Genomic DNA, 25,492 nt, shown 5'->3' with positions numbered 1-25,492 from the left:
GCCGGCCCGTCCCGCCCCCCCGCGCGGGGCCGCCGGCGCTGTGTTTACATGCGCGGAGGGATCCGCACAGCTGACAGCGGCCCACGGCCGGCGCTTCTTTTTTTAAAGAGCCTCTTCGCGCGCCTCCATTGGCTGCGCGTTACCACGTCACGCGCGGGGCGGGGCCGTCCGCCTCCGCGCGGCCGCATTGTCTGCCCCGGCCGCGGAGCCCCCGCGGCCCCGGCCCGGCCCCTTTGTTCGGGGGGAGCCGGCCCATTGTCCTGCCCGCCGGCCCCGGGCAGCGCGGGGGTAAGGAGCGTTCCTGTTGCCGAGGGAGCGCGGCGAGGTGTCCCCCCCGCGCCCCGGCGGTTACCGGAGCTCCCCCCGCCGGGGGTCCCACACTGGGCGGTCCCGGCCTCAGGAGCGGGGCTGGGGGGCGGTGCCGGGGGGGGAGGGGCGGCCCCGCCGCAGCAGGCGCCGCACGTAGCGCACGTGCGCGGGGGGGCGGCCCCGCTCCCGCCCCCGGACCGGCCCCCAGCCCCGGCACCGCCCCCGGGCCCACGGCAGGGACCCCGGCAGGGACCCCGGCAGGGACCCCGGCACCGCCGGAGCCGCGGCTTCCGCGGCCCCTGGAGGCACAAAGTCACCCTCAGTACTTCAAGCCACCGGTCCAGAGCAGAGCCAACCCGGGTACTGTCACGTCCGACAATGAAACAAACAATTGCAACTTTTGAGACGTGCACACAATGCTCAGGGTGTAATTTTTTGTAAAACTTCACTTACAGGCTTCAAATTTCCACTGTTAAGTGCCGTGGCTAGAGAAGTAACACCGAGTTCTAGAGTTGGGATTCAGGCACCGAGGCGCTCAGTTTACCGTACTGCACAGCAGGAACGCTCATGGAATCAGCTCCATGTCACACAGCTGCTCCCACCGCAGAGGAACACCTTCCCCAGGAGATGGGTGAGGAGGAAACTCTCGGGTGTCCACACTGCTGCTCAGGATTACAGTGAATCAAAAATTTGTACTAAGTGCTCAGGGCCAGTTTAGGACAAACCAAATTCTTTTCCTTACTTAAAAATGGAGGAAAAAAAAGAAAGTGGACACAGCTTTTGTAAAGCATTTGTGCAGGCGGTGTCAAAGGGAGAGATCCTCTGCTCTGAGCTTGTCCTTGTTGGAGCCTGTCTCTGGGGGATGCAGAGGAGCAGGACCCACACCCCGGGGGGCTGGCGGGGTGTGGGGTCTGACAGTCCCACCCTTGCAGGGACAGGGTGGGCCCAGACTCACACTAATGCAGCTCCAGGGGATCAGGCAGGCTCAGCTTCTGGGAGCCCCAGAGGGTCCTCAGCCAGCAAGAGCATCTCCAATTTCCAGGAGGCTCCTGCCCTTTCCTTTCCCGAGTTTGACCTGCATCTGATAGAAGTCACTGTACTCCTTTCCTTGTACAAAAGCAAGATCAGGTTTAGACAGAGAGCTTCAACCATAGATGTAAAATGCACCATATCCATTTGTACTTCCATTTACACCTAGAGACCCTACAGTACAAGTCACCAAATATCACCATATGGGGAGAAAATTAAGCTGGTTGATCACCTTCCAACAGCTGGTCTGCAGCACATCCCAAACTTGAGGGGCTCTGGCAGGGAGAACACTACCTTTGAAACTTTGGGTCTGAGTGTCCCTGAGGGGCAGAGATGTTTGAACAACAGTGAGTTATGCCATTCCACAAGTAAATCCATTTCTGCAATGATTCCCTGAGGACTCCTTTCATCAGAGCTGAAGGACCACATTCAGCAGAACTGTTTCTGCTACTTCTGTCACATCTAAAGGCCTCCCATGGGGCTGTGATGAAAAAACAGTCAGACATAGGTGTTTTACTTAGGTAGTTCTGATGGAGAAGAAAAAGCACTTGCTACAAAGATCTGAAGATGAGCAGAGCAGGGAGATCAAGGGATGACCCAGGGATAAAAAACAGGTGCCTTGAAGGGAGGGCAAAGTGGCTCAGGGGTGGATAAGATGGAGATTTAAGGTAAGCAGGAAGCCCTGGAGTGTCTGTGTATCCAAACAGGCATCTTACTTGTCTTTCCTGCTAACCTTGCTACTGCTAACAAAAACACTTCATCACCACAAATGTATACTTTTGCACATTACCTTCTCTGTATCTTCCCTCTGCTGTGACATCTGCAGTGTTTGCTCTGTTCAGGGGATTAGTGTGGCACAGCACTATCTGGCTTAGAAACCCAATTCCCCAAGTATTAGAGGCACAAGCTGCAGGAAGGAAAGCTGATTTCCCTAGGCTGGAATGAGAGTGCAGATATTCCTTCTTCATGGTTCAGTTGACTGCCATTAATTAACACCTTTCATTAGATGGGCTTTTTCCAAGCCTGTTCCATTTGTGCCCTGTGAGCAGATTTCCCCTGTTTGCTGCAGCTCAGTGTTAACTCAGGAGTAGCTGCAGGGCTGGCAGGGACCAAGCAGGGACCAAGAGAAATAAGGGAGCAGGACTCCAACATGTAGTGCAAAGGCCATCCAAAAGGGCTGGCCCAAGGTGAGGAGTGCCAAGGCTTCCAACTGAAGCCAAGCATTCTTCACCACAACAGGGCTTTTTTCTTGGCAACCCCTTCATCCTCACCCAGCTGTGAGCTCCAAACAGGGTATCTGTCCAGTACCATCCACACCCCAGTGTCCCTTTACACACTGCTGCAGTACAGCTCTCCTCACACACCATTTTACTGCAGGAGTCCCATCACCCTGGAGGAATGTTTAGCAAGTTTTTTATGTTTTCTTGGATGGACACCATACCGTGAACTTTCCTACTAGTGCAAACCTCTCATTTGTTCTCCTGTCTGGAGCACCTCATTCACACAGCCTATATTGACTTGTTTGCATTTATGTCTGACTCAGACACTGCAAGGAAGATCACAGAATCCCAGACTGGTTTGGATTGGGAGGGACTTCAAAGCTCATCTTGTTCCACACTCTGCCATGGGCAGGACACCTTCCACTATTCTCAGGTTGCTCCAAGCCCTGTCCAGCCTGGCCTTGGACACTTCAGGGATGGGGCAGCCACAGCTGCTCTGGGCAACCTGTGCCAGAGCCTCAGCACCCTCACGGGGAGGAATTCCTTCCCAATACTCCATCTAACCCTGCCCTCTGGCAGTGTGAAGCCATTCCCTTGTAAATAGTCTCTCTTCATCTTTCCCGTAGGCTCCCTTCAGGTACTGCAAGGCTACAGTTAGGTCACCCCAAAGCTTCTCTTCCCCATACTGAACAATCCTAATTTTCTCAGTCTTTCCTCACAGCAGAGTGCTCCATCCCTCTGATCTTCATGGCCTCCCCTGGACTCACTCCAGCAGCATCACATCCTTCCTGTGCTGGGGACCCTAGAGCTAGATGCAACTCTGCAGTTGGTGTCTCATGAGAGCAGAGAACAAGTTAATCTTTCCCCCTTCTGTGTACCTGCCCTTGCCATTCTAGACCAGCTCTCCTCTTCAGACAAAGGCTGGCTACCAGTTCCTTGTTCCAACACCCTCCATCCTAGTCTGGGCCTGTTTGGTTTAATTGTGTGTCACAGCAAGAGCACTGCTCTAACATCCACCAAGTGCTAGTGCCATTGGCCTAGCACAACAGGAACACTGAGAAGAGCAGCTTTAGGAAATGCCATACCCTGGACTTCTGAGCAGACAGCAGATATCTGCTCTTGTGACACTGCAAAAGCCAAGCAAACATCTCCCAGAGGCTCTGCAATGAGCAATACTCAGGGAAATATAACATTCCACAAGCTCCACTCCAGAATAATCCAGAACCAAGCTGGAGGAGATCCTGCCCAGGAGGTGCACTACCATGTCCAGGGACCATCAGCACCACACAGGGACTGGAAATTCCACTGAAGCCAAAACCCTCATTTCATCAGCACAGTCTGGCCTAATTAGAGCTCTACATGTCTAAAGGAGCACAGGGCAGGGAGAGATGTGCTGAGCTTCTCTGCTCTTTAAGAAAATAGGTTCCTGGGAACAAACAAATTTAATAAGCAGAATCTCTGACAGATCAAACCAAACCAGTTTTCCTGGGCAAACCAACAGCCTGTACAAACCTGCAACGTAGTCCAAGTGTCATCATCAAGGCTAGGAAAGAGGTGTACATTTTCCAGCTGCTCCCAGAGATAGTGATGCACATCAGTACCCTTGAGAAACAGGGTGACAAGTGACAAGGCACTGTGATCTTAGGATCCTGGTTAAAATGATGGAGTATTCTGAATACATTGGGCTCTGGACATTAACAGCATAGTTCCCAGCTCAGACACCATACTGGATCATGCTCTCATGACAGGGCAGACTGCCTGTGTCACACTGTGCCCTGAGTGAAGCTCAGCAGAAGCACTCAGATGGGGAATTGCTGGCAACTTTTGCTACAACAGAACCATTGGTTTTAATCTAGAGATGCCCTGGTATGTCTCTGCCTTTCCTCCAGAAGCTGCCCCTCCATACCCCTGTCCCTCTCTGTGATCTCTTCTGCACTCCAGGGGAGCCAAAGAGCCCCAGCAGCTCCTAACTCCTCAGGCTGGATACGTCAGTACAGGAAACCCTGCTGAGGGGCCTGCGGAGGGGGCAGGCAGGAAACCTGAGCCTCAGCTGTGGTCTGGAACCAAGTGGCCAAGGACAGAAGTCCTCCAGCTGCACACAGGTCCAGTGGGGACTGTCAACAGCCAGGTAAGAACAGCTGGTGAGCATGTGGAGCCAATATGGAAGCTCTCCTGCAGTTGTGCAACTTCCTTCAGCACTACTTTTATTAATAAAATTCTGTAAGTCCCTTACCCTATCATTAGCTGCTATTAAAGCTGAGTAAAGCCTTACTCCAAATCCTTGCCCAGACTACCCTAAGAACAAGGATAAGCAAACCACAGCTGTTGGAAGTGCTGGAAAGGCAGAGCTGAGGTGCAGTTTCACACGCCTCACCTTGCTCCCAGGCAGTCACTGACTCACACTCATGTAATTTGGGCTGTACCTTCCTGTGCTTCAGCATGCAAGTGACAGCAGTGTGGGACACAACCTGCTTCCAGGCAGGACATGCAGCAGGTGGGATTCTCATGGTGTGGAGGTTGACATGGGACCTGTCACCAGTGTAGCACTGACAGGCAGTGAGGGTGAGGCTTTGAAGTTCATTATCTTAAGGCAGGTGCCTAAAATAGGTCAGGGTAACCTCACCCAACCCCCCCACCCCACCCCTTGCTGCTCTGCACTGACTGTACAGGGAGCCTGGGGTGACTCGCTCAGCCCCAGGCCTCAAAGCCTGAGAAAGTGAAACCCTGGCAACAACAGAGCAACTTGGGAAACACAATTTTGCCACAATGTATGAAACCACAAAGCCTATCTTTTTTTTTTCTGAGAAAAAACACTTAGTGAGAATGAAAATGCTGCTTCTCTGCCCCAGCCCCTTGGATGCAGTGAAACAAGGTACCATCACAACCAGTCCCCCAGGATTTTCTGAACTCAGCTGTGCTTTCTGACAGGACAAGCAGAAGCAGCATGAAGCCTCCCAACAACTCAGCAGACAGTGCCCTGTGCCAGCCCTGCACAGCCCTCTGTCCCTGTGTGCAACTGCACTGTGTGGCTACACCAAATAAACCCCTGCCCCTCCCACCATGCCGTGACACCCCTGGGCCTAGGCAAGGAGAGAAGCTGGTTCTGCAGAAAATGTTTAATTAGCAAATCTTGTTCCTAGTCAGGTTTCCTGCCTCTGCTACAGCCAAAATCCCCCTCGGTTACCCAGACATGCTCCAGGACTCGCTTTCAGACACACCAGGGGTGACATTACCAAGGCAGTGAGGACACTTCATTAGCTTGGGAAAGGGCACAGGATTCAGGGATCCTTGTACCCAGGTACCTGCACCTGCATTCCAAATGGATTTACACTCTCAAATTCTCCTACCAATCTACTAGCCAGGTTTCAATCAAAGCCATCTAAGCACCCATGGATCACTTAAAATACACTAAAAATTTACAGTCCAAGTCTGAACAGACAAGGAGTTGTCTATTAAAACCCAGACTTAAACCTGAGTTTTCAACCGCTCTTTCACTGATAGAGCTATGGAAAAACTGCTCCTAAAAGGGGATTTAAAGGTGCAGAAATAGCTGCAGATCACTTAAGTACAATGGAGAATGTGCAAGAGCTACATGAATTAAGGCAGAGAAGACATTTCAGTCAATGGTGATGACAAAGGTGACAATGTCAGCAAAGGTGGCAAGAACCCACATGAATCATACCAAGGCCGACTGATACTGAGTATGGGAGAAGGCACACAGCTTAAAAGCAGCTGGGGAGCCAACAGGCACTTAAAGAGGAAATGGTGGCATTAAACAACCTGGAAATTGAAATAATTTAGGAGCTTTACAGTCAAAAAATTAGGCCTCCAAATGCAGAGTTCTGAGGGAGTTTCACAAAGGAATCTTGGATACTGTCCTCATGCCTGGAACCACACACATCTGAAGAAGATGATGTAAAAAATTCAAAGTCTCCAACAGACATTAGAGTATCTTTCACAAGGAAGTACAAGATTACCAAGAAAAGCCTTTAGTGACCACAAATACAACAGTAAGGATTACTCTTGATCTGCCAGCACCTACAGTTAGCAAAAAAAAAGGGTGTATCAGCACAGGTGAAGTGCCTGTATGAGTGTTTAATACAACCAGTCCAAAGTAAACACAGTCTAAAGCAGTATGGGGTCAAGCTGTCCCCCTCAGTGTCATCAGGCAGATCCAACACATGCAGACACTTACCAGACATTAAGTACTTGCAGGCAGTAACAGTAACGAAGCCAGTGCACATATGTTCTAATAGGCAAAGCTGGAGCCAAAACACTCTGCTAGGATCTGCAACAGCAGTGAACAAGCAAAGAAACAGGCATAGAATTTGAAAACACAGAGAGGAAGATAAACACTAAACACAGCAATAAGTAAAACAAGAAACAGGAGTACTCTGCATGGAAATGCCAGTAACTTGCTGGAATGATGAGGGAAGTTAGGGAATAGGAACCCCCATCTCTGGGTGCCATATGTTCACTGCAAGGCATTAACAGCAGATTCAAAAGCATTTGTGGACAATGGCAGAAACTGTTCTATAACATACTGAGACGTGACTGGGACACTTCCATGCATGCATGGGCTCTGCCTTCCACATAAACACGCCACAGAAGTTGAGAAGAAAAAAGGCAGAAACCATTCTGTTCCACTCAGCAGGGAACAGTGGAGTCTGTGGTTCCACAGCAGCTGTAGCTGAGCCCTGGTACCCCACAGTTCCCTGCTCCAGCACCCAGCTGGTCCTACACTGAGGTCAGTAAGAGCAAAAGAAAACAGCCCTTCTTGCAGGAAGGGATTTGTTGGGGTTTTTTTCCCAATTTAACACAAAGCTCAGTGCCAAGGGCAGTGTAAAAGTGAAAACTTGATTGCATGGGTGAGACAAGACAGATAGTAATAGCCAGCAGGTAAGATACTATATATATGTATAAATAAAAGTAACTCAGCATAGGGCATTGCTCTGGCAACTTGTGCAGAATTGCAGAGAATCAACTCCAGAACTGCTAGAAGACAGCACCAGGCTCATTGTGGGACATCACAAGCTTTTGAGAACACTGCACACCAGCAGCAGCCACCCAAGGCAGGTTCCACAACAGAGTTTGGAAATAACTGAAAAGCCACAAAGGTCCCCACTCTCAGCAGAGCAAGTGAAGTGCAGCTTTTGCAAGTGGTGGTGAGAACATGAAATACAATTGACAGTTGCAGCCACAGAGCTCTAACAAATGGAAAAGCAACACCAAGATGCTGAAGGTCTTTGCACCCTACTTGTAGAACACTGCTTGGAATCCCTCCCCAATCTGAAGCTCTGCAACAAGTCCCTCACAGCAGCTGCCTCTGAAACAGGAACTGGAGCACTGACAAACCTCAGGGGTTCTTGTCCTGGAGAAAGGACAGATGAAAAATGCAGGGTAAAAATCACAGAAACATTGAGACTGGAAAAAATTGGAGTCCAGCTATTCTCCTAGCACTGCCATGTTTATCACTAAACCACGTCCCCAGGTGCCAAATCCACAATTTTTAACATTTTCAGGAATGGTGACTCCACCACTGCCCTGGGCAGCCTGTGCCAGTGCTTGACCACCCTTTTGGGAAGGCATTTTCCCTAACATTTAATCTAAATCTCCTCAATACAACTGGAGGTCATTTCCTCTTGTTCTGTGCCTTGAGAGCAGAGCCTGACCCCACCCTGGCTGTCCCCTCCTGTCAGGGACTTGTGCAGAGCCAGAAGGTCCCCCCTGAGGCTCCTTTTCTCCAGGCTGAGCCTCCCCTCAGCTCCCTCAGCTGTTTCTGAGCCAAGTCTCATTAAGTTTGAGCCATTTTAGACAGAAGAATTTGTCCCAATTTAAGTCTTCTGAAGTCAAACACAACTTCTGGACTTTACAGCAACAGGCACTTAGAATTAAGTCAGTTTTCAAAGTTTTCTACCTTCAGAATGGACAGAAAAAGCCCACTTCTGCCCTTTACCTTCTTTCTCCTGATCCCCTTGATACTGCAAAAGGATCCCAGCACACCTAGCTCAGGCTACAGGTAAAAACAGAAGCAGTACTTGGAAAAGTCAATCTCACCCAGCAAACAAAAGGCACAGATTGGGAGAGTCACAGACTGCCCAAGTACCTCTGTCCCTGACCTGGGGGATGCAGTGTCCCACTAGCAGAGCTGTCTGGTGTGTAAGAGCAGAGACAGAGCCCAGCAATAGCATCTCACCATTTCAAGCCAAAACTATTTAGAGATAAAAGAACTGCAGCTTAGGAGGAAGCCCCAAACAGGCCCTCAGCACAGCAGAGGCAGTTCAGCATCACCCATCACCTCCTGAGGGGAGCAGAGATGAAGGGATGTTGTTTGGGGCAGAATTTTCTGGAGACCTGATTGGACCCACATGGACACGAACCTCAAAGTCATCTGGAACATTTTTATCCACTTCTCTCTTAACATCTGATTTCCAGTCCCAATCTTATAAAGTGAATTTCCATATTCCCGCCTGTGATCAGGACTTGCTTCCCACTTTTTGAAACTCACAAAGAAAGGCTTAAACCCTTGTTCCTCCCTCAGCTTTTCAGCTGACATATTGAAATCACAACCGCACAATATTGAGCCAAAATTCAGAGAGCACTCACACACTTACTTCCACACAGAAGTCTGGAACAGTCCTTAAAGGCAAGATGAGCACATCCAGTGGGCTGCAATGCTTAATTTTAAAGGGACTCAGATCCATCTCCCTTTTTTTCTCCTAAAGAGTAATTCACCTAAGACTTCCCAAGTCTCTCCGAATTTCTAATTAACTGTTCAGCATTAAAAAAAGTAATTCCTAAATGTTTCTGGATCTTCAAACATAGTATTTACAGCTATTGTTTTCTAGCAAACATTTGAAAACAAGAATTTAACTTTTTGTGCCCAAGTACTCCAAGCTCCTGACAGACCAGGGAAAACAAAATAATGCTGCAGGAAAAGTGGGAAACCTGGTCCTGAAAGAGGGCTGGAAGGTTGAGAACACAGGGTAGTATCTTAGAGCTTAAGGACACCTTTAAACAACTCAACATGTTTTAAATCACATGAAGGATGCAAAGGAGAGTCTGCAGAAAGCCAAGGAACAGGGACATGGCAGCAGAAAGATGGAGACCAGATTTAATTGACTCAATTCACTGAAAAACTCCAGATAGTACCACTCCTCATGTGACTCTTGCCCTTTTTTTTTATTTAGTATCCTGGTATTCTCAGCATCTTGTCAGCCAACACCTACAAAACCTTCAGTGCAATGTAATTTTTCCCACTTCATCATGCTCCCATTCCTCCCCCCATTAACAGCCAGTTGAGACTCCACATCTTTAATCTACTTGCCTGACTTTCAGGAGAAAGCTGTAGATCAAAGTCTCTGCACAGCCTGGAAGTTACACTGTTAGTCTCCTTCAAGTTCAAACCCAGACAGAGCAAAGGGATTAATTGTTACCACCTCCCTAATACAAAGAAACCCCTACAACCCTTCCAGTGAGCCCTGCAATATGATGGAAAATTGTTCTTCAGCTCTTTACCGCTGAATTCACTTATAAGCTCAGTCTTTGTTTTTGGAGTTCAAAAGAAAATGCTTTTTTGTTTGAAGTAGTTCTTTACAAATGTGACAAAACAGGCAAGATCAGGAGTCACCTAATTCAGTATCTTTTTCCTGACAGAAGACTCTGTGTTTTCCCAGCCATAACAGCTCACAGCTCCTGTCCAGGATATGGCATCTCCACATTTAGTACCAGACTCATTTTTCTTCCTAAACTTTTAAGAGTTATAAAAGAAATGTGACTTCAAAGGTACTACTGTGAGGGTGGGGAGGCCCTGGCACAGGCTGCTCCATCCCTGAAATGTTCAAGGCTGGGTTGGATGGGGCTTGGAGCAGCCTGGGATAGTGAAAGGTGTCCCTGCCCATGGCAGAGTGTGGAACAAGATGAGCTTTAAGGTCCTTTCCAACTCAAACCATTCTGTGACTTGACAAAAATCTGCAAAATAATTGGAATCTGCAGTTGCTACAAAACTTCAGTAAGGCCAGTGAAAAACCCAGCCCACCCCACTGAAATAGCTCTGCACTATAAATAGTGACCACTGTAGCTTTGTTTCTGTGCAGTATCTCCTACACACAGGAAACCATGGCCTGGTGCAAAGGCAGCCAGGTTTATCTGGCAGAGCAGAGGCACTGGAGCCCAGAGGTAATGGGCACAGGGCAGCACTGCTGCAGCTCTCAAGCTCTCTGCTCTCACAGGGACTGCAAAGCAGAGTCAGTACAGAAGGATGACAGCCTGGCTTGGCCAGCTTGCCAGAGTAGGGCAGGATGCTGACAGGAATGCCAGCAGGCCTAGTGAGGCTGAAGGCCTGGGACAAAACAACCAAAAGTTGTGTAAACATACTCCTGTAAGCGGGCATAAAGTAATGGAATGAGTGAATGGGTGAACATCACCTATTTGATAGAATTTTAATTATCTGAGGCACAAAAGTTCTTTCTGATATTACTTGAGATCAGTTTATCTGTAGGAAGGAGGTAGAGGCATGTGTAGCTGTGGGTTTATGTTACCTCTGCTGCCCAAATGAGATTTTTATCATACAATTACACTGTGGCATACTTACTATAGAAATCAGAAATGTACATAATTATATATATAATATAGATATTAGCACATTAAAGAGGATTTGGATTGCTTTTTAAGAGGGCAGAGTGGGTGGAAATAAAATTCTGCTGCATTGCATTCTCCTGGAACAGCACCAGAACCATCCTAGAACAGATCTTACAGATAACACCAGAATTTACAACAAAGTTCACAGTGACCGCCATGGCTCCAACTCATTTCCTCCTCCTCCACCTCATGACTCACACAAGTTATTCTCTCAGGTGAGAGCTATTAATTGCCAATCTCAATACTGGAGAAAGCTGTGTCACCACACAGGTAAAGATATATTTAGTTACCACTAGATAATGGCTGCACTTCTGCCAGTGCAAACAGGCAGACTGTGCAAAGCACAAGTATGGGCGTTTCTTATCAAAGAAAACAACACAAAGTATAGAATTGGAGAAAGGCTTTCAGAGTGCAAAGCAAGCAATTTTCCTTAAAGTGACAGCTGACACCAACCTCTGCAAGTTTCAGAAGTTCACACTCTTACACTCAAATTTCAATTCAGTGCAAGATCTCCTCTACATTTCAGGAAGCGGGTGAACCACACATTTGTTAATTCAGCCATAGAGTCAGTAATTAGAACATGTTTAAGGATTTCTGCAGCTCACTGAAGCAAGAGCAGTTTTAGCAGGATTTTCCTGCTGTAATTATCTTGGCTTCATATCTGAGAAAAACCCTATCTTATCTTAGCTCAGCATGCACATGCCTACACAGAGAGCAGCTGCCCACTAGCTAAAGCAACAGGGTTTCTTAATATGATGAAGTTTCCAGTATGAAGTAGGCTGGAAATGTATAATGTGTTTTCAGCATCAGTCCCAGGCTACCAGGTGACACAGTATCTCTTGTGAAACCTTCCACCCATCATGTTGCAGATTACATCTTCTCTAAGTAACAATACATGTTACTTTTAAAAATTAAAAGCATAATGCCTCTCATCTAATGCCTACACAGAATGAGAATCCCAGGTTTTCAGAGCTCAGTATTCCATGTGCACAAGGATTTTACATGGCTGCTGAGTGCCCTGCAGAGCTTCATCACTCTACACACCTGGATAAAACAGGCACACCATGAGCCAAATCCCACCTCAGAGGAAGTGGCCTCAGTGTAAGTAACCCACCAATGCAGTAAAAACCAGTTCCTATTTGCAGGAGAGAGTAGGCCAGGCTTCAATGAAACCAAATTCCTCACAGAAAAGCCAAAACACTGATAAAAGATCCCACTAAAGGCCAGTTCAGAAACCCACAACTCCAACACAATTAACTTCCAAAGGAAATCATGGTGCTGCACTTGTGACACAGAGCACTCTCCATGTTCTGCTGGCAATACAGGATCCTCAGAATGAAAACCTGACACCTACATGACATCAGACAGCTCCATGCACATTTATCTCCGGGCACTGCCATCCCATTAAAACCTGAATGCTTGCCGACATGGAGTCGATCTGACTGGAATGCATGTGTCTGTCCCTGGGCACCACCAAACACATTTGCTTAATCAACCAGTAAGCAGGAAAATATGTTAATCAACAGGATTTCAAATTCATGACAGTTATGCCTACCCTGGAACATATAACCACAAGGAAAAACAAATGAGAAACTCACTGAAACACTGGCCACACTTAGCTGTGCTGAATGGCAGGAGGGTGATTGCCTGCACAACAGCAGGGCTGATTGTCTGAGACAACTAGTGAGATGAAGAAAGCACTAGAACTGCTCTCCCATCTTTGTAAAATTAGTAACTTCCAGCTCCAGCAATTTTTAAATCAGGTTGACTCAGCACAATGGCTGAAAAAACACAGAGTAACCAGGACAAGAGGGGCCAAAGCAATTCCTAGTCAGCTCTCACAGACCAGGTTGCTCTAGGACCTTCCATTAACAGCAGCAGCCTGTTAGTCTAAATTACAGGTGACAACCCCACCTAGAACAAGTCCAGCCAACTGGGACCAGGAAAAGGGGCCCCACTTTGTGAGGGGATGTCAGATACTGCAGCATTACCTGAGCACTGAAGCTTCCATGCAGAAGGAAGTTCTGGAATCTTGCATCCTCCAGCTGAGCAAGGTGTGCACATCTGCAACTAACAGGTTTCAAAGGCTTGGCCTGAATCACACTCTGCTATTAAATCAGAAGGAATATGAGAAAGTTTGAAATTGGATGGGGAAAAGTCTCCAGCCCAAATTTCATATTGGAGTCAGACTTTGGTATCTTGTTATCACATTCAGTATTCAATCATCATCTTAAGATTTAACTATTCCACCTTTGGCCATTGCTGTGGGGGAGACTCCTCAGTCATCCAGCTCTACAACAGTGAAGTTATTTGGTTTGTGGTTCACTGTGTGCCCAGGCCCCCACTCAGTCTGTACAGAAGGTTTCAGACAGAAGCTGTTCACATCTGAAGATAAACCTGATTAGCCAAATCCTCTCCTGTTCCATCAGGCTGCACAGAAGGATGGTAGTATTCATATATGAACCCATGGAAGAATTACTTCTGCAAAAGACTTGAATTTTAGGGAAAGCTAAGGTTTTTAACTGTGGCCAGTTAACCCAGAGATTTTTCTCTAGACAGCACTAGGAAAAGTCTGACTCTAAAGAGCTGCAGACAGGGACTCCAGTTCCTTCTGTGGGAGGGCACAGCAACACAAGGGCAAACACTGCTCAGGCTCTGGCTACAGTGGCAGGTTCATCGTGCTATGGCACACCCTGAGCATCCTCTCCCCATGCAGGTTATTGCATCTCTAAGTTACTGGCTCTCACTAAGCTTAAGAATAGGATACAACTAAACCCAAACTCAAACAGCCTTCAGTTTTGAAGCTCTTGCATCTTGTAGGTAACACAGTTCCTTTTGTCTCTTGTGACAGCAGCTCTAGAGTCCAGGAAAAAATATACTTAACACCTTCCAGAAAAAGCCCCAGCTCATTCTAATCTCATGTTCTGGGCACTAATAGCTCTTCAAATAGCAATGCCTTAAGGACAAGAACTGACTGAACTATAGCATGGTTATTTTATTCAGCTACCTTTTTCAGAAAATAATTCCATCTCTTGGACTGCTGACTGTATGCAGTTAATGAGTGTACATAGTGTTTGGACACTACCAAAGTTCATGATCAAATAATTTTATTCCAATCAGTTTACATGATTTACAGTGCTACTAAAGAGACAGTGAAATGGCAGACTTGCAATTCATCATTGGATTTAATATTCTTCACCTTCATCTTCTACATCCATCGAGTCTGTGCCTACTTCTTCATAATCTTTCTCAAGTGCAGCCAAATCTTCCCGAGCCTCCGAGAACTCCCCCTCCTCCATCCCTTCTCCAACATACCAGTGAACAAAGGCACGTTTGGCATACATCAGGTCAAACTTGTGATCCAGGCGAGCCCAGGCCTCGGCAATGGCCGTAGTATTGCTCAGCATGCAGACTGCCCGCTGGACTTTGGCCAGGTCGCCCCCAGGAACCACTGTGGGGGGCTGGTAATTGATGCCAACCTATACAGGAAATGTGGAAGAGACCATGAGTTTCTTTGTGCTGTTTGACAATGACAATAATCAAAGTCAGACAACAGGAGTTGATTAAAATTAAAATCACAAAACAGCTCCGCACGAGAACCTGAATCTCCACTTCTCAGAATACAAACCAGGTACTCACACAACAGCTCAGAGCAGACACACTCCATACACTCAGGACAGTGAATAAGAAGCCTACGAAATCATGCTGGAACTGAGACTTGCCTTAAATCCAGTAGGACACCAGTCCACAAACTGGATGGTGCGCTTGGTCTTGATGGCGGCGATGGCGGCGTTGACGTCCTTGGGCACCACGTCCCCGCGGTACAGCATGCAGCACGCCATGTACTTGCCGTGCCGTGGGTCACACTTCACCATCTGGTTGGAGGGCTCGAAGCAGGCGTTGGTGATCTCGGCCACTGAGAGCTGCTCGTGGTAGGCCTTCACTGCTGAAATAATTGGGGAGTACGTCACCAGCGGGAAGTGGATACGAGGGTAAGGCACCAGGTTGGTCTGGAATTCAGTGAGATCCACATTTAAGGCACCGTCGAACCTAAGGGAAGCAGTAATGGAAGATACTATCTGACCAATGAGGCGATTGAGGTTGGTATAGGTTGGGCGTTCAATGTCCAGGTTCCTACGGCAAATGTCATAAATGGCCTCATTGTCAACCATGAAGGCACAGTCAGAGTGCTCCAGCGTGGTGTGGGTGGTCAGGATGGAGTTGTAGGGCTCCACAACAGCTGTTGAGACCTGAGGTGCAGGGTAGATGGCAAATTCCAGCTTCGATTTTTTCCCGTAGTCAACCGAGAGGCGCTCCATCAGCAGAGAAGTGAATCCAGATCCAGTCCCTCCACCAAAGCTGTGGAAAATCAGGAAGCCCTGCAAGCCAGTGCACTGATCTGACTGGAAGAGAAAAATACAGGTGTTCAAGACATTGTATAAATTAAGAATCTCCAAACAAGCTCAAGAAAGACAGCTCTGAATTCTGACACATACCAACTGTTCATGCTTCAGAAATATGGAGTTTATCCACCAAGAATCAAGGAGATGTCCATGCAAAACTATTCTTGGCTGGTTTAAACTCTCTTCATATTGGATGATGATCATTTCACGCTGCTAGCTCAAAATTCCTTCTACCCCAAATTCTCAGCTGAGGCCATTAACAACAAGCAAGAAAAGCAGGAATATTCAAAGACCTACACGCTATGTATCCCTTACAGTTCCTTGGTATTCTCTATCTGAACAAAAATGGAGCAATTCCCCATCCCAGAGCTGCTGCTCTAATTCTGGATGAGTGCCAAGTGTGTATCTCCGCTCAGGGAAGTGAGCTGTCACAGGCTATTACAGTGCCAGTCCCATTCACTCTACTCAGAAGACAAAACTAGACAGCCCTGTCCTCACAAAGAGGTGCCACATGATGCTCAGCTCCCAGGATTAACAGGGACTGCCAACAACTTATACAAAGAAATGATAAATGTTTTTCAGGTCAAAGTACAACCCGCTGCAAACTTATCATTGCTTTAATTAGACTGTGGCAGTCAAGTGCTGAGAATAATTCCAGTTGTGGCCTGCAAAAGGTAAACTTTACACTACAACTCTTAACATTCAATATCAAAGCACCTGGGTTTTCTGCAATGAGAATTCCTATCTTTGTGACAGATTTGGTAGTGGACACGCTTAGCAGCCCTAAACAGGGAATCTGAACCTCCTAAATGGCCACTTTCATAAGTTTTCCAGATGACTGAAGTACTGGGGAGGCTGAAACATCCCAGCTTACTGAGATTTACTCCTTTTCTACTGTTATTACCTTAAAATTAATCCAGAAATCATAATAGCAGGAAATGCAAACAATAGTCTGAACCACAGAAGCAAGCATTCTTATTTAAACTTCCTTGAAAGAGCCACAGCTAGAGACAAACCCTTCTCCAGCAGGAACTATGCAAATCATAATTTTTGGTTCTGGCTTTCTGAACATGAAACTATATATGAAGTTTTAGGTGCCTCATCCGCATTTTAAGCCACTTGAAAGCCATATCTCACAGGAATAATCCAGCCATTCTCAGCTGGCTAAGAAAACAACCAGATGCAGACTAAGACCATAAATTCTCATACCACAAAGAAATCAAAGCCCAGTTTATAGGGCTATGTGTTTGATAACCTCATTTCCAAATCCTGTAAAACAGACATTTCAGAACCTTTGGTGAAGAGAAGTCTTACCAGTTTCCTGATACGTTCTAGAACCAGATCAATTATCTCTTTCCCAACTGTGTAGTGACCTCGAGCATAGTTATTTGCAGCATCTTCTTTCCCAGATATCAGTTGCTCAGGATGAAAGAGCTGCCTGTATGCCCCATTTCTAACTTCATCTGGGGAGAGACAAGATATATATATATTATTATAGAATATATAAATATTTTAAAGTTAATTTTCTATATATATAGCTTTTTTAAACTTCTGAGGGTGTCCAGAATAATGTACTTAAACCTTTAGAGAGAAAAAGCAACTACCTATCGGTAGGGGACCTCCTACAGCCTAAGTGCTGAATAACTAAGAAAAACTAAGTTACCATTTAGGAAACTCTTCTATTTTACACTGAAGTTTAGAATTTTGACCTGTCAGAGCAATTTAAAACTGGACTATGGCATCAGAACCACTCTTCCAGTTTAAGACAACTTAAACTTTTGCAGCTCAGCAGGTGAAATCCTATTTTCCCCCTTCACTTCCCAATACCTCCAGGATGCTTCTGTGGGCAGCAGAGCCAACACAGCTTGCATGTCTCTTTCTCTTCACTGTACTTTCTGCCAAAGGTAAAGAAGGGTTCAAAAGGAACAGAAAGATGCTCTTGGAGGGTTCTGCAATGATCTAAACCCTGAGCTGTAAGCTACAGCATAAACAGCTGTGTTAAAGTGACTGTACAGATGCACCCACAGCATCCCCCAGCAGTTACACATTTGGAGACTGATTTAGAGCTACTAGCTCCGAGAAAAATGCACTTACACCCAGCAGGCTAAAGCTCTGTCCTACCAGAAAGGTACAAAGACACTCAGCAGAGTTTTGTCTCTGGTTCAGCTCAAGCCACTCTTGAGTTGTGTGCTATTGCAGTATTGCATCCTTTAATTTAAATCAGAAGAGAGTTTTATTAACTACAGCTGAAGTTGCCTGTTTGCATGTATTCATTATTCTGAAATAGAACAAGCAAGACAAAGATAAGTTTAATATGTAAAAATACAGTTAGCACTCAAACCAGTTTAGGCTGAGCAGCTCCCACTGCAGCCCACAACCTGATAGTCTAAACTACTTCTAAGATTGCATAAAAAAACCAATTTGGAAAATTTACCATCTCAAATACCCATGTGTCTGAGAATCCACATTAAAAAGGACAAATATTGGTAATAAGGAAAAAATACAGAACCAAAATAAAATAGTTCTTTATACTATGCAAAAAGGGGTAGCATGAGCCAGGATGGTCCTCAGGAAGTAACAAAACTTGTAGAGTTCAGAGAATCAGTCACTGGACTACAAAAGTGTGCCTGGACCAAAGTACTTCAGTGAGGGGACAGCTAAACCAGCTTGCCCCAGATATACTGTCTTCATCTTTTCAAGTCTAGCTGGGATAGACTGTTAAAGACGCTTGTGTTGAATTCCCAGATGTCTCTGCCCTATTTTGTGGTGGAAAGTTTGATGGTATTTTACCACCACTTTCACAGAGGTGGTGCATATCCACCACGATGCTGCTTTCTGCAAGACCAGCACTGATGTGGAAGGACAGAAATCCCTGTGCACATGTGGCAGCTTCACGGCTGCTCCATGCACAAAGATTGGTTTTTCATAAATTCAGTGCATAGGGATTTGCTGCATGAATGGGGAGACCCATGAGCCCTGCTGAGGAAACCAGAGCAGTAATTTTCACATTAGCAGAGGAGTAGCAAAGGGCAGCTATCTCCCAGAAAAGCACATGACATAACCTTTAACAAAAAGCCCTACCTTTGATTATTAGCAATCTTGCCTATCTCCCCACACTACACTTGCAACACCAACAAGCACTGGAACACTCAGTAATTTTTGGCATTTGCTCCAAGATTCATCAGCTCCTCTGCCTTGTTTTGCCACCTGTTCTCCCTCATCTCACTTTACACCCATTCCTGGTTGCTCAGAGCCACCACCTGGTCAGCAGCAGAGGAGGCAATAATCACAGGGCTCAAAAAAGCACAAAGCCAGACCTGCAACAGCTCCTGGGAATAATAGGGTATGGCCAGGGGTGCCTGGGCTCATTTCAAAGTTATAGGCCAGCACTCCCACAGACTCCTGCTCCCCTGGGAGGTTCATTCTGCTGTGTTAGTCACAAGAAGGGGTCTAGTGTGTTACACTGAACAGAAGTTTTAGGAGAGACATGGTTTGGGTACAGAGAAGTAGCCTGAACACATTCACACATTTCCCCAACTCTGTACTGCAGAAAGATTAAACACAGCAAATGCATAAGCACAGGCAACACGGACATCTGCTACAAGAGCCCCAAATTGCTAACTGAGGCAAGATAGCAAAAAAACAGCTCCAGAAGAATTACTTCTGGCACACACTGGTGAGAGGGAAACCAGGATTCCTGACAAGGGATGAAGGTCTTGTGAAACCACAAGCTCATATAGAGCTGACAGTGCATCTACTGCCCCAGGATGGAGGACTGGTCAGTGGCTGATGCAAAGGATCACATCTGAACACCAAAAGCCAGCGTTGCCAGAGCTTGGAACAGAACTCATTTTCAGGAGTAGATTATTTCTCAAAGATAAGGCAACAGGAAGCTGAAGCACATGTTCAAAAGTCCCTGAATTTAGGCCAGCTATGGGGACTCATTTCTGCAAGCAGTGCTCAGCTTACTCAGATTGCTTTGGGAAAGCACAGGAATCATTCCCGTGTACAATAAAGAATCTTCCTAATGATATATATTGTGTCTCAAAGAGGTTCTATTGACTGCAATACACATTTATGCCATACTGTTCCAATGGGCTATAACTGCTCTTTGCATAGCAAAAGCATGAAGCATGTTCATGAGACCCATTTAACTCCACAGGCTGGCAGAAGGTAATGCTGCAAATTCTTGAAGGCTCCACAATGCACATTTTCCAGTCCCAACATATAAAGCCAAGTATTTTCCATCACTAGGAAGGTACAGACAAACTTTATGCACTAAAAATTTAAAGCCCCAAAGCATTTTTCAGGACTAGAAGAACGGATCCCTTAAGCAAAAAACCGTGGCAATGTTTTACAGTGCTGTGCAATCACTGTTACCTATGACTACAGGTTCAAGGTCCACAAACACAGCGCGTGGGACGTGTTTCCCCGCGCCGGTCTCGCTGAAGAAGGTGTTGAAGGAGTCGTCCCCGCCGCCGCCGGGCATGGTGCCGTCGGGCTGGATGCCGTGCTCCAGGCAGTACAGCTCCCAGCACGCATTGCCGATCTGCACGCCCGCCTGCCCCACGTGGACGGAGATGCACTCGCGCTGTGGGACAGAAACACATCAATCAGCACAAACAGCGCTGCCCTTGTTCAGCAAAGGCTCAGCACACCCAGGGGGACTGCCAGCCCGCAAAGCCATTAAAACATTGGCCTTATTGTCTTGGTGTTGGGGGCACTTGGCACAAAACGCAGCAGAACACAAAAACCTCTTTGAGACATCATCAGCTCCACCCAGAAAAACCCTTTTGGACATTATCATTTCTACAAGCTTATTCCTCTTTGTTATTCTTCAATCAGGAAGAGTCTGATCAACTCTTTCAAGTTCTTCAGCCAATTCCTCCCTTCATACCAAACCAAGTATTTAGAAAAGCTGATGATCACATCTCACTGGCTGTATGTCCAGAGCAGCATCACCCAGACTTCAGCTCCAGGAGCACAACCACCAGAGGCAGCAAAATCCTCCCAGGATCTGGGAGCACTTCATTTAATGTACACAAAATCAAAAAAATATTCTCCCAATCCTTTGAGGAAAGTTCCTCATTCAGTAGGAAACGCTTTGCCTAACAAACCCCTTCATATCCCTCCATACAGCCCCATCAGGCCTCAAACCACACAGCTATACACAAGGTACTGTGTACACCAGACAGAACTACCTCACAAAACCCATGTAGAAAATAGTTCATGGCAGCAAAATTATCTGTTCCTATCCATTTATGGATTCCCAAGTTCCCTTTGATGTCCAGAGCATAAAACCAGTTTATTTAATATTGCAGCATAGGACTGCAAATGGTAAAAGGCAAACCAAAATAGAAACATCTCCAAACTCCTGGTCCATCTGTGGCATTTTATATTCAACATCTAGTTTTGAATATCAGCATAGCACATCCTGGAAGAGCCTACATGAACTTCACTTTAATGTGACTGTTACCCAAAACTGTGTTCAGACTTGTGACTGGATGGGACAATTTGGTCCCTTGGAATTCCAGGATAAGCAGGAGTATTTTCAGGCACAAGTATAGGACAGGCAGAGAACAGACAGAGAGCAGCCCTGGGGAAGGACTTGGGGGTGCTGGAGGATGAGAAGCTCAGTGTGCCCCGGCCATGTGCTCTGGCAGCCCAGAACCCCACACTGTGTGCTGGGCTGATCCCCCAGCATGGGCAGCAGGGCAGGGGGGATTCTGCCCCTGTGCCCCACTCAGGTGAGACCCCACCTGCAGAGCTGCCTCCAGCCCTGGGCTTCCAGCACAGGAAGGACGTGGAGCTGCTGGAGCGAGTACAGGGGAGGCCATGGAGCTGTTCCGAGGGCTGGAGCCCCTCTGCTCTGGAGCCAGACTGGGAGAGCTGGGGCTGTTCACCTGGAAAAGGATCCAGGGAGTCCTCAGAGCCCCTTCCACTGCCTAAAGGGGCTTCAGGAGGGCTGGGGAGGGACTTTGGACAAATGGAAACAGCCTTAAAATGAAAGAAGACAGGGTTAGATTAGATGTTAGGATGAAATTTTTCCCTGTGAGGGTGGTGAGGCCCTGGCACAGGCTGCCGAGAGAAGCAGTGACTGACCTGCCCCTGGAAGTGTCCAAGACCAGGCTGAAAGCAACTTGGTCCAACTTGGAAGAGATGAAACTGGATGGTCTTTAAGGTCCCTTTGAACAGAAACCATTCTGTAATTCTATGGCCTAGAACTGCATAGTTCACATCCACAGTCAATGCAGAAAAGCAAGAGCACAATCCTTTCAAACTCATTGGGAACCCCATGAAACTAAAATCTGTGTTTGTAAGAAAAATAAAAAAAAATTGCCTGTTTCAAGCACAACACTGTGCAGCTGAACTGTTTTTAAGCTCCCATCCATCCGAGCTGGATATTCAGATGTCCAGCCCACATCCTCTCTGCAAGAAGCCTTTCTCAGCGCTGCTGCCACACCTCTCCAAAGCCATGACACCATCACTCTCCAGGCTGAAGCATGGAGCTTGTCCAGTGCTGCCATGGCAGAGAACACACAGCCAACCTGCACAGCGTCAAAGAGGGGACAGGAAAACTGACTGCAGTGCCACAGAGACCAGACCATGGACACAACTCGGGGAACATCCCTTCAGGAGAGCAGGACAGCCTGAAACTTTTCTGCAGGGAGAGGAGAACACAGACCACCACATCAGCGTGGATCCTCACCTGACTGAGATCCTACCAGTGATCTAAACCTTGCTAGAGAAACTTCTAAGTATCTAGGAAAGGTCACTGAAAGGGTGCGTAAAGGACTACCTCACACCACAGAGATGGAGGGTGTAAAGAAGAAGGGTATGGGGAGAGCAGCTGAGGCCATTGGCTTGTTTAGCCAGGAGAAGAGGGGAGAATTGATCATGGTCTAGAGCTTCCTTCTGAAAGCTCAGAGAGCTTTGTGATGCTACACTTGCAGCAAGGTTACACGTGTAACCTTCTGACAATCTCTCCTCAGAGATACAGCTCAGTGACAGGACCCAACAGAAGCTGTGTCAGGGGAGGTTTGCCTGGAAAACATCCTTCACTCAGAGGGTGATGAGACAATGAAACAGGCTCCCTGAGGCAATGGCCACAACCCCAGGGCTGACAGAGCTCAACACTCTCAGGCAAACACTGGGATTCTTGGGGGTGTCCTGTGCAGGACCAGGAGCCAGACCCAATGTCCCTTCCAACTCTGAATGTATAGTTTGGCAACACAGCCACAGACCAGGTGCTACTGGTGCCACATTAAACCATGGCATGTTTACTTGGACAAAATACAAAGTTCAACACATCACGCAGTGCCTCCCTGCACCAGTACAACCAGCAGTAACTGAGAGGAAGCCTTGCTGCAAAGATCCTGGGGGTTCCCACAGAAACCAGCCTGAATATCCCACACAGGGCTCTCTTGCCTTCAGTAGGCCAAACCATATATCAGTGAACAAAAGGAGATACATGGCCAGCACCGGAGAAGGTTTCCCTCTGCTCTGCAGGTGGCTCCAGGTCAGATTCTCAGAGGCTGCTGCAAGGCTCAGGTTTGTGTTAGGAAAAGCCTCCCCAGGGAGCAGTGTGGCCCTGGAACAAGGTCACGAAAGGAGTGGGAGGGGATCTCCATCCTTGGTGTTTTTCAAAACTTAGCTAGACAAGGTCAGCCACAAAGCCTGGCGCTACTCAGAGTCCTGCTTTAAGAGTTCTTTCTACTGTTTTCCTACAACTCTGATAAGGACTTTTAAGCTGTATGTGACTACTCAATGAAACACAAATCTTTGTCAGACCTGAACAGATTCTCTGCCTACTCTCTGCATTGCATTTTCACAGCACCAAGAATACTAAAGAATAAGGCTCAGTTTTTATTCTGAAAGCATCAGCTCCAAGTTGGAAGAGAACTGTCCCACTAAGTACAGCTCAGGACCTTCACACATCACTGACAAGAGTTTCAGAATAAGGATTAAATGTATACAGACAGCAGTGGTATTCAAACCACTACAGAATCCTCTTATTTACTTAACACTAAATGCTTTCCTCACACTTGTTTATATTATTTGCAAGCACACAAAGTTTCAGGCAGAATTTCTCCAGCCCAGTCCCTGTCTCCTTTCCCTACAGGATGTGCTCCAGCTGAAGGGCACTGGCCTGTCCTGTCAGTGCCTTTCCAGCAGTTGCAGACTCAACCCCTTGCTGCACTCACTGCTGGGCTGCAGCCTCCCAGCTCCTCCATGGCACTGCTGGATCAGGCTCTAGGTTTTCTGCACTCCCCAGCACACTGCTCAAGATCCAGATGAGGAGAACCTTGAGTGAGGCTGATGGAGAGCCAAGCTTCCTGAGAATGGCTGTGCCAGCTCAGACCAAAGTCATCAGCACACCATATGGAGGAATGTTGTTTCCCTGGGATAGGACTCCAGGGAACTTGTTTCCTTTGCAGATACCAGGAGCTGTGTTCATACTCTTGATTTGACTTTATTTGAAAACTGTGGCAATAAAGAGCCCCCAAAGTAAGGGACCTCAACACATCGTACCGATACTCTAACTAACAATCATTTTCAGCTCAACAAGTATTTCCCACACGTTCACAAGCCTAGAGTGGCAGCCTTGCTACACTTGCAGCAAGGTTACACGTGTAACCTTCTGACAATCTCTCCTCAGAGATACAGGATACAACAACCCCACGGGGAAGAGCCGCAGGTCCATTCCAGACTCCAGCTGCGCTACCCAGCTCAGCACCTGAACCCCGTCCTGCGGGACACCCCAGCCCCATCACGCCTTTCAGATTACCCTTCAAGGTGACTCAATTTACCAGGTCATTTTCGCCAGCCAGTCTCACAAAGTCCTTCAGGAATTCTCCCCATCAGCCCAACCCCGGCGTTCGCAGCCCCTCACACCACGGACTGCCCCGGCTCAGGAGCGGCACCTCGGGTCCTCCCCCGGCCCTGCGGGTGGCGCACACCCGCACACTGCCCCGGCTCCACCGCGCTGTGAGGGCAGGGCGCCCCGGGCCCGCACGGACAGCTGGCCCCGGCGGCTGCCGGTGCTCGGGGCAAAGCTGCAGCCCCAGAGCCGGCCGGAGCTGAGGGTCCCGTGGACTGCCGTGTTGTCGACAAGGCCACCATCATGTTGGGACGAGACGGCGGGAGCGACAGGGCGCAGGATGAGACACGGCTCGGGGCAGCGAGACCCACTGCTCTCCACGGCCCAGCAGGGCAATCCCACCGCCCATCCCGTTCCTCACCTTCCCGCCGCAGCGTGCGGAGTACATCAGGACGACCCCTGCCCCGCCGGGCCCTCACCCCACTCACCATGGTTCGGGAGCGCCGGGATAGACGAGCAACGAGTCTGAGGAGCACGGCAACAGCGGCGGCCCTCCCCGGGCTCGGCTTATATAGAGTGAGGGGCTCCCTGCGCTGCACTCATTGGCGCGGCGGGCGCTCAGCTGCGCTCCATTGGATGACAGGAATGTCAATCACCAACCCGCGCCAACTATTGGCTGGTTTGTAACAAGGGGCGAGAGGGGGCGGGGCTCGGTCTTCCCGCCAACGAAGGTCGCCGCCACCTCCCTCCTCAGGCGCCTCTTCAGGTCGGGATCGCTCCGTCCCCCGGCCGGGTTCGCTCTGTCCCAACGCAGCCGCTGAAGGGGAGGGGGCTCAGCACTGTCCACCCTCCGGGTGTTGGCCAAGAGCTCCGAGCTCAGCCTGGGGAGCCCAGAGGGACGGGGGCCGCTCGAGGCCTCCCACCTACGGGTGTCCTGGGTGAGAGCTCTCCCTGTCCCAGCACTATCCCTATCCCAGGGAAAGTACCAGTGAAACAGCCGGGCAAAGCTGGGCCAAAGACATGGGCACCTCGGGATCGAGCCCCTCATCTGCCTGGGGGGCACCCAGAGG

At 48.0% G+C, this 25,492-nt stretch overlaps 2 protein-coding genes and 1 long non-coding RNA gene across 4 annotated transcripts in view; 1 reads left to right on the top strand and 2 right to left on the bottom strand.

Moving 5' to 3' along the window:
* KDM5B (lysine demethylase 5B) overlaps positions 1-14,200 on the bottom strand; it is a 69,802-nt gene extending 55,602 nt beyond the window's left edge. Inside the window, exon 1 of the mRNA XM_086861979.1 lies at positions 13,190-14,200. The gene's annotated coding sequence lies outside the window, so the exon portion shown is untranslated. The remainder of the gene's footprint in view (positions 1-13,189) is intronic.
* Positions 167-6,543, top strand: LOC111946109 (uncharacterized). Of its 2 annotated transcripts, XR_015279027.1 has the most exons (4): positions 177-393; positions 518-669; positions 765-940; positions 4,500-4,686. It is a non-coding gene; the product is annotated as an uncharacterized LOC111946109 (long non-coding RNA). The 2 variants fall into 2 exon arrangements; XR_015279028.1 differs by lacking the exon at positions 518-669 and having other exon boundaries at positions 167-288; positions 3,267-6,543.
* An 88-nt stretch (positions 14,201-14,288) lies between the features above and the next one.
* Positions 14,289-24,964, bottom strand: LOC111946108 (tubulin alpha chain). Its single transcript, XM_086861982.1, has 5 exons — positions 24,911-24,964; positions 19,982-20,192; positions 16,916-17,064; positions 14,921-15,601; positions 14,289-14,677 (listed from the first exon to the last, which is right to left on the bottom strand). Exons 1-5 carry the CDS (start codon positions 24,911-24,913, stop codon positions 14,384-14,386), a joined length of 1,338 nt encoding a protein of 445 aa, XP_086718108.1. The 5' UTR covers positions 24,914-24,964; the 3' UTR covers positions 14,289-14,383.
* Positions 24,965-25,492: the final 528 nt, after the last annotated feature.

Source organism: Cyanistes caeruleus, chromosome 24, assembly GCF_971803275.1.
Source record: "Cyanistes caeruleus chromosome 24, bCyaCae1.hap1.1, whole genome shotgun sequence".
In the NCBI taxonomy this organism is placed as follows: domain Eukaryota; kingdom Metazoa; phylum Chordata; class Aves; order Passeriformes; family Paridae; genus Cyanistes; species Cyanistes caeruleus.
This window is presented reverse-complemented; position numbering and strand designations above follow the sequence as displayed.

Excerpts from the sequence above, each read along its gene's own strand:
- LOC111946108 (XM_086861982.1), bottom strand. Across the intron at positions 17,065-19,981 it reads CCTTGAACCTGTAGTCATAG|ATGAAGTTAGAAATGGGGCA; the intron begins GTAACAGTGATT and ends GTCTCTCCCCAG. Across the intron at positions 14,678-14,920 it reads GGTGTCCTACTGGATTTAAG|GTTGGCATCAATTACCAGCC; the intron begins GCAAGTCTCAGT and ends TTTCCTGTATAG.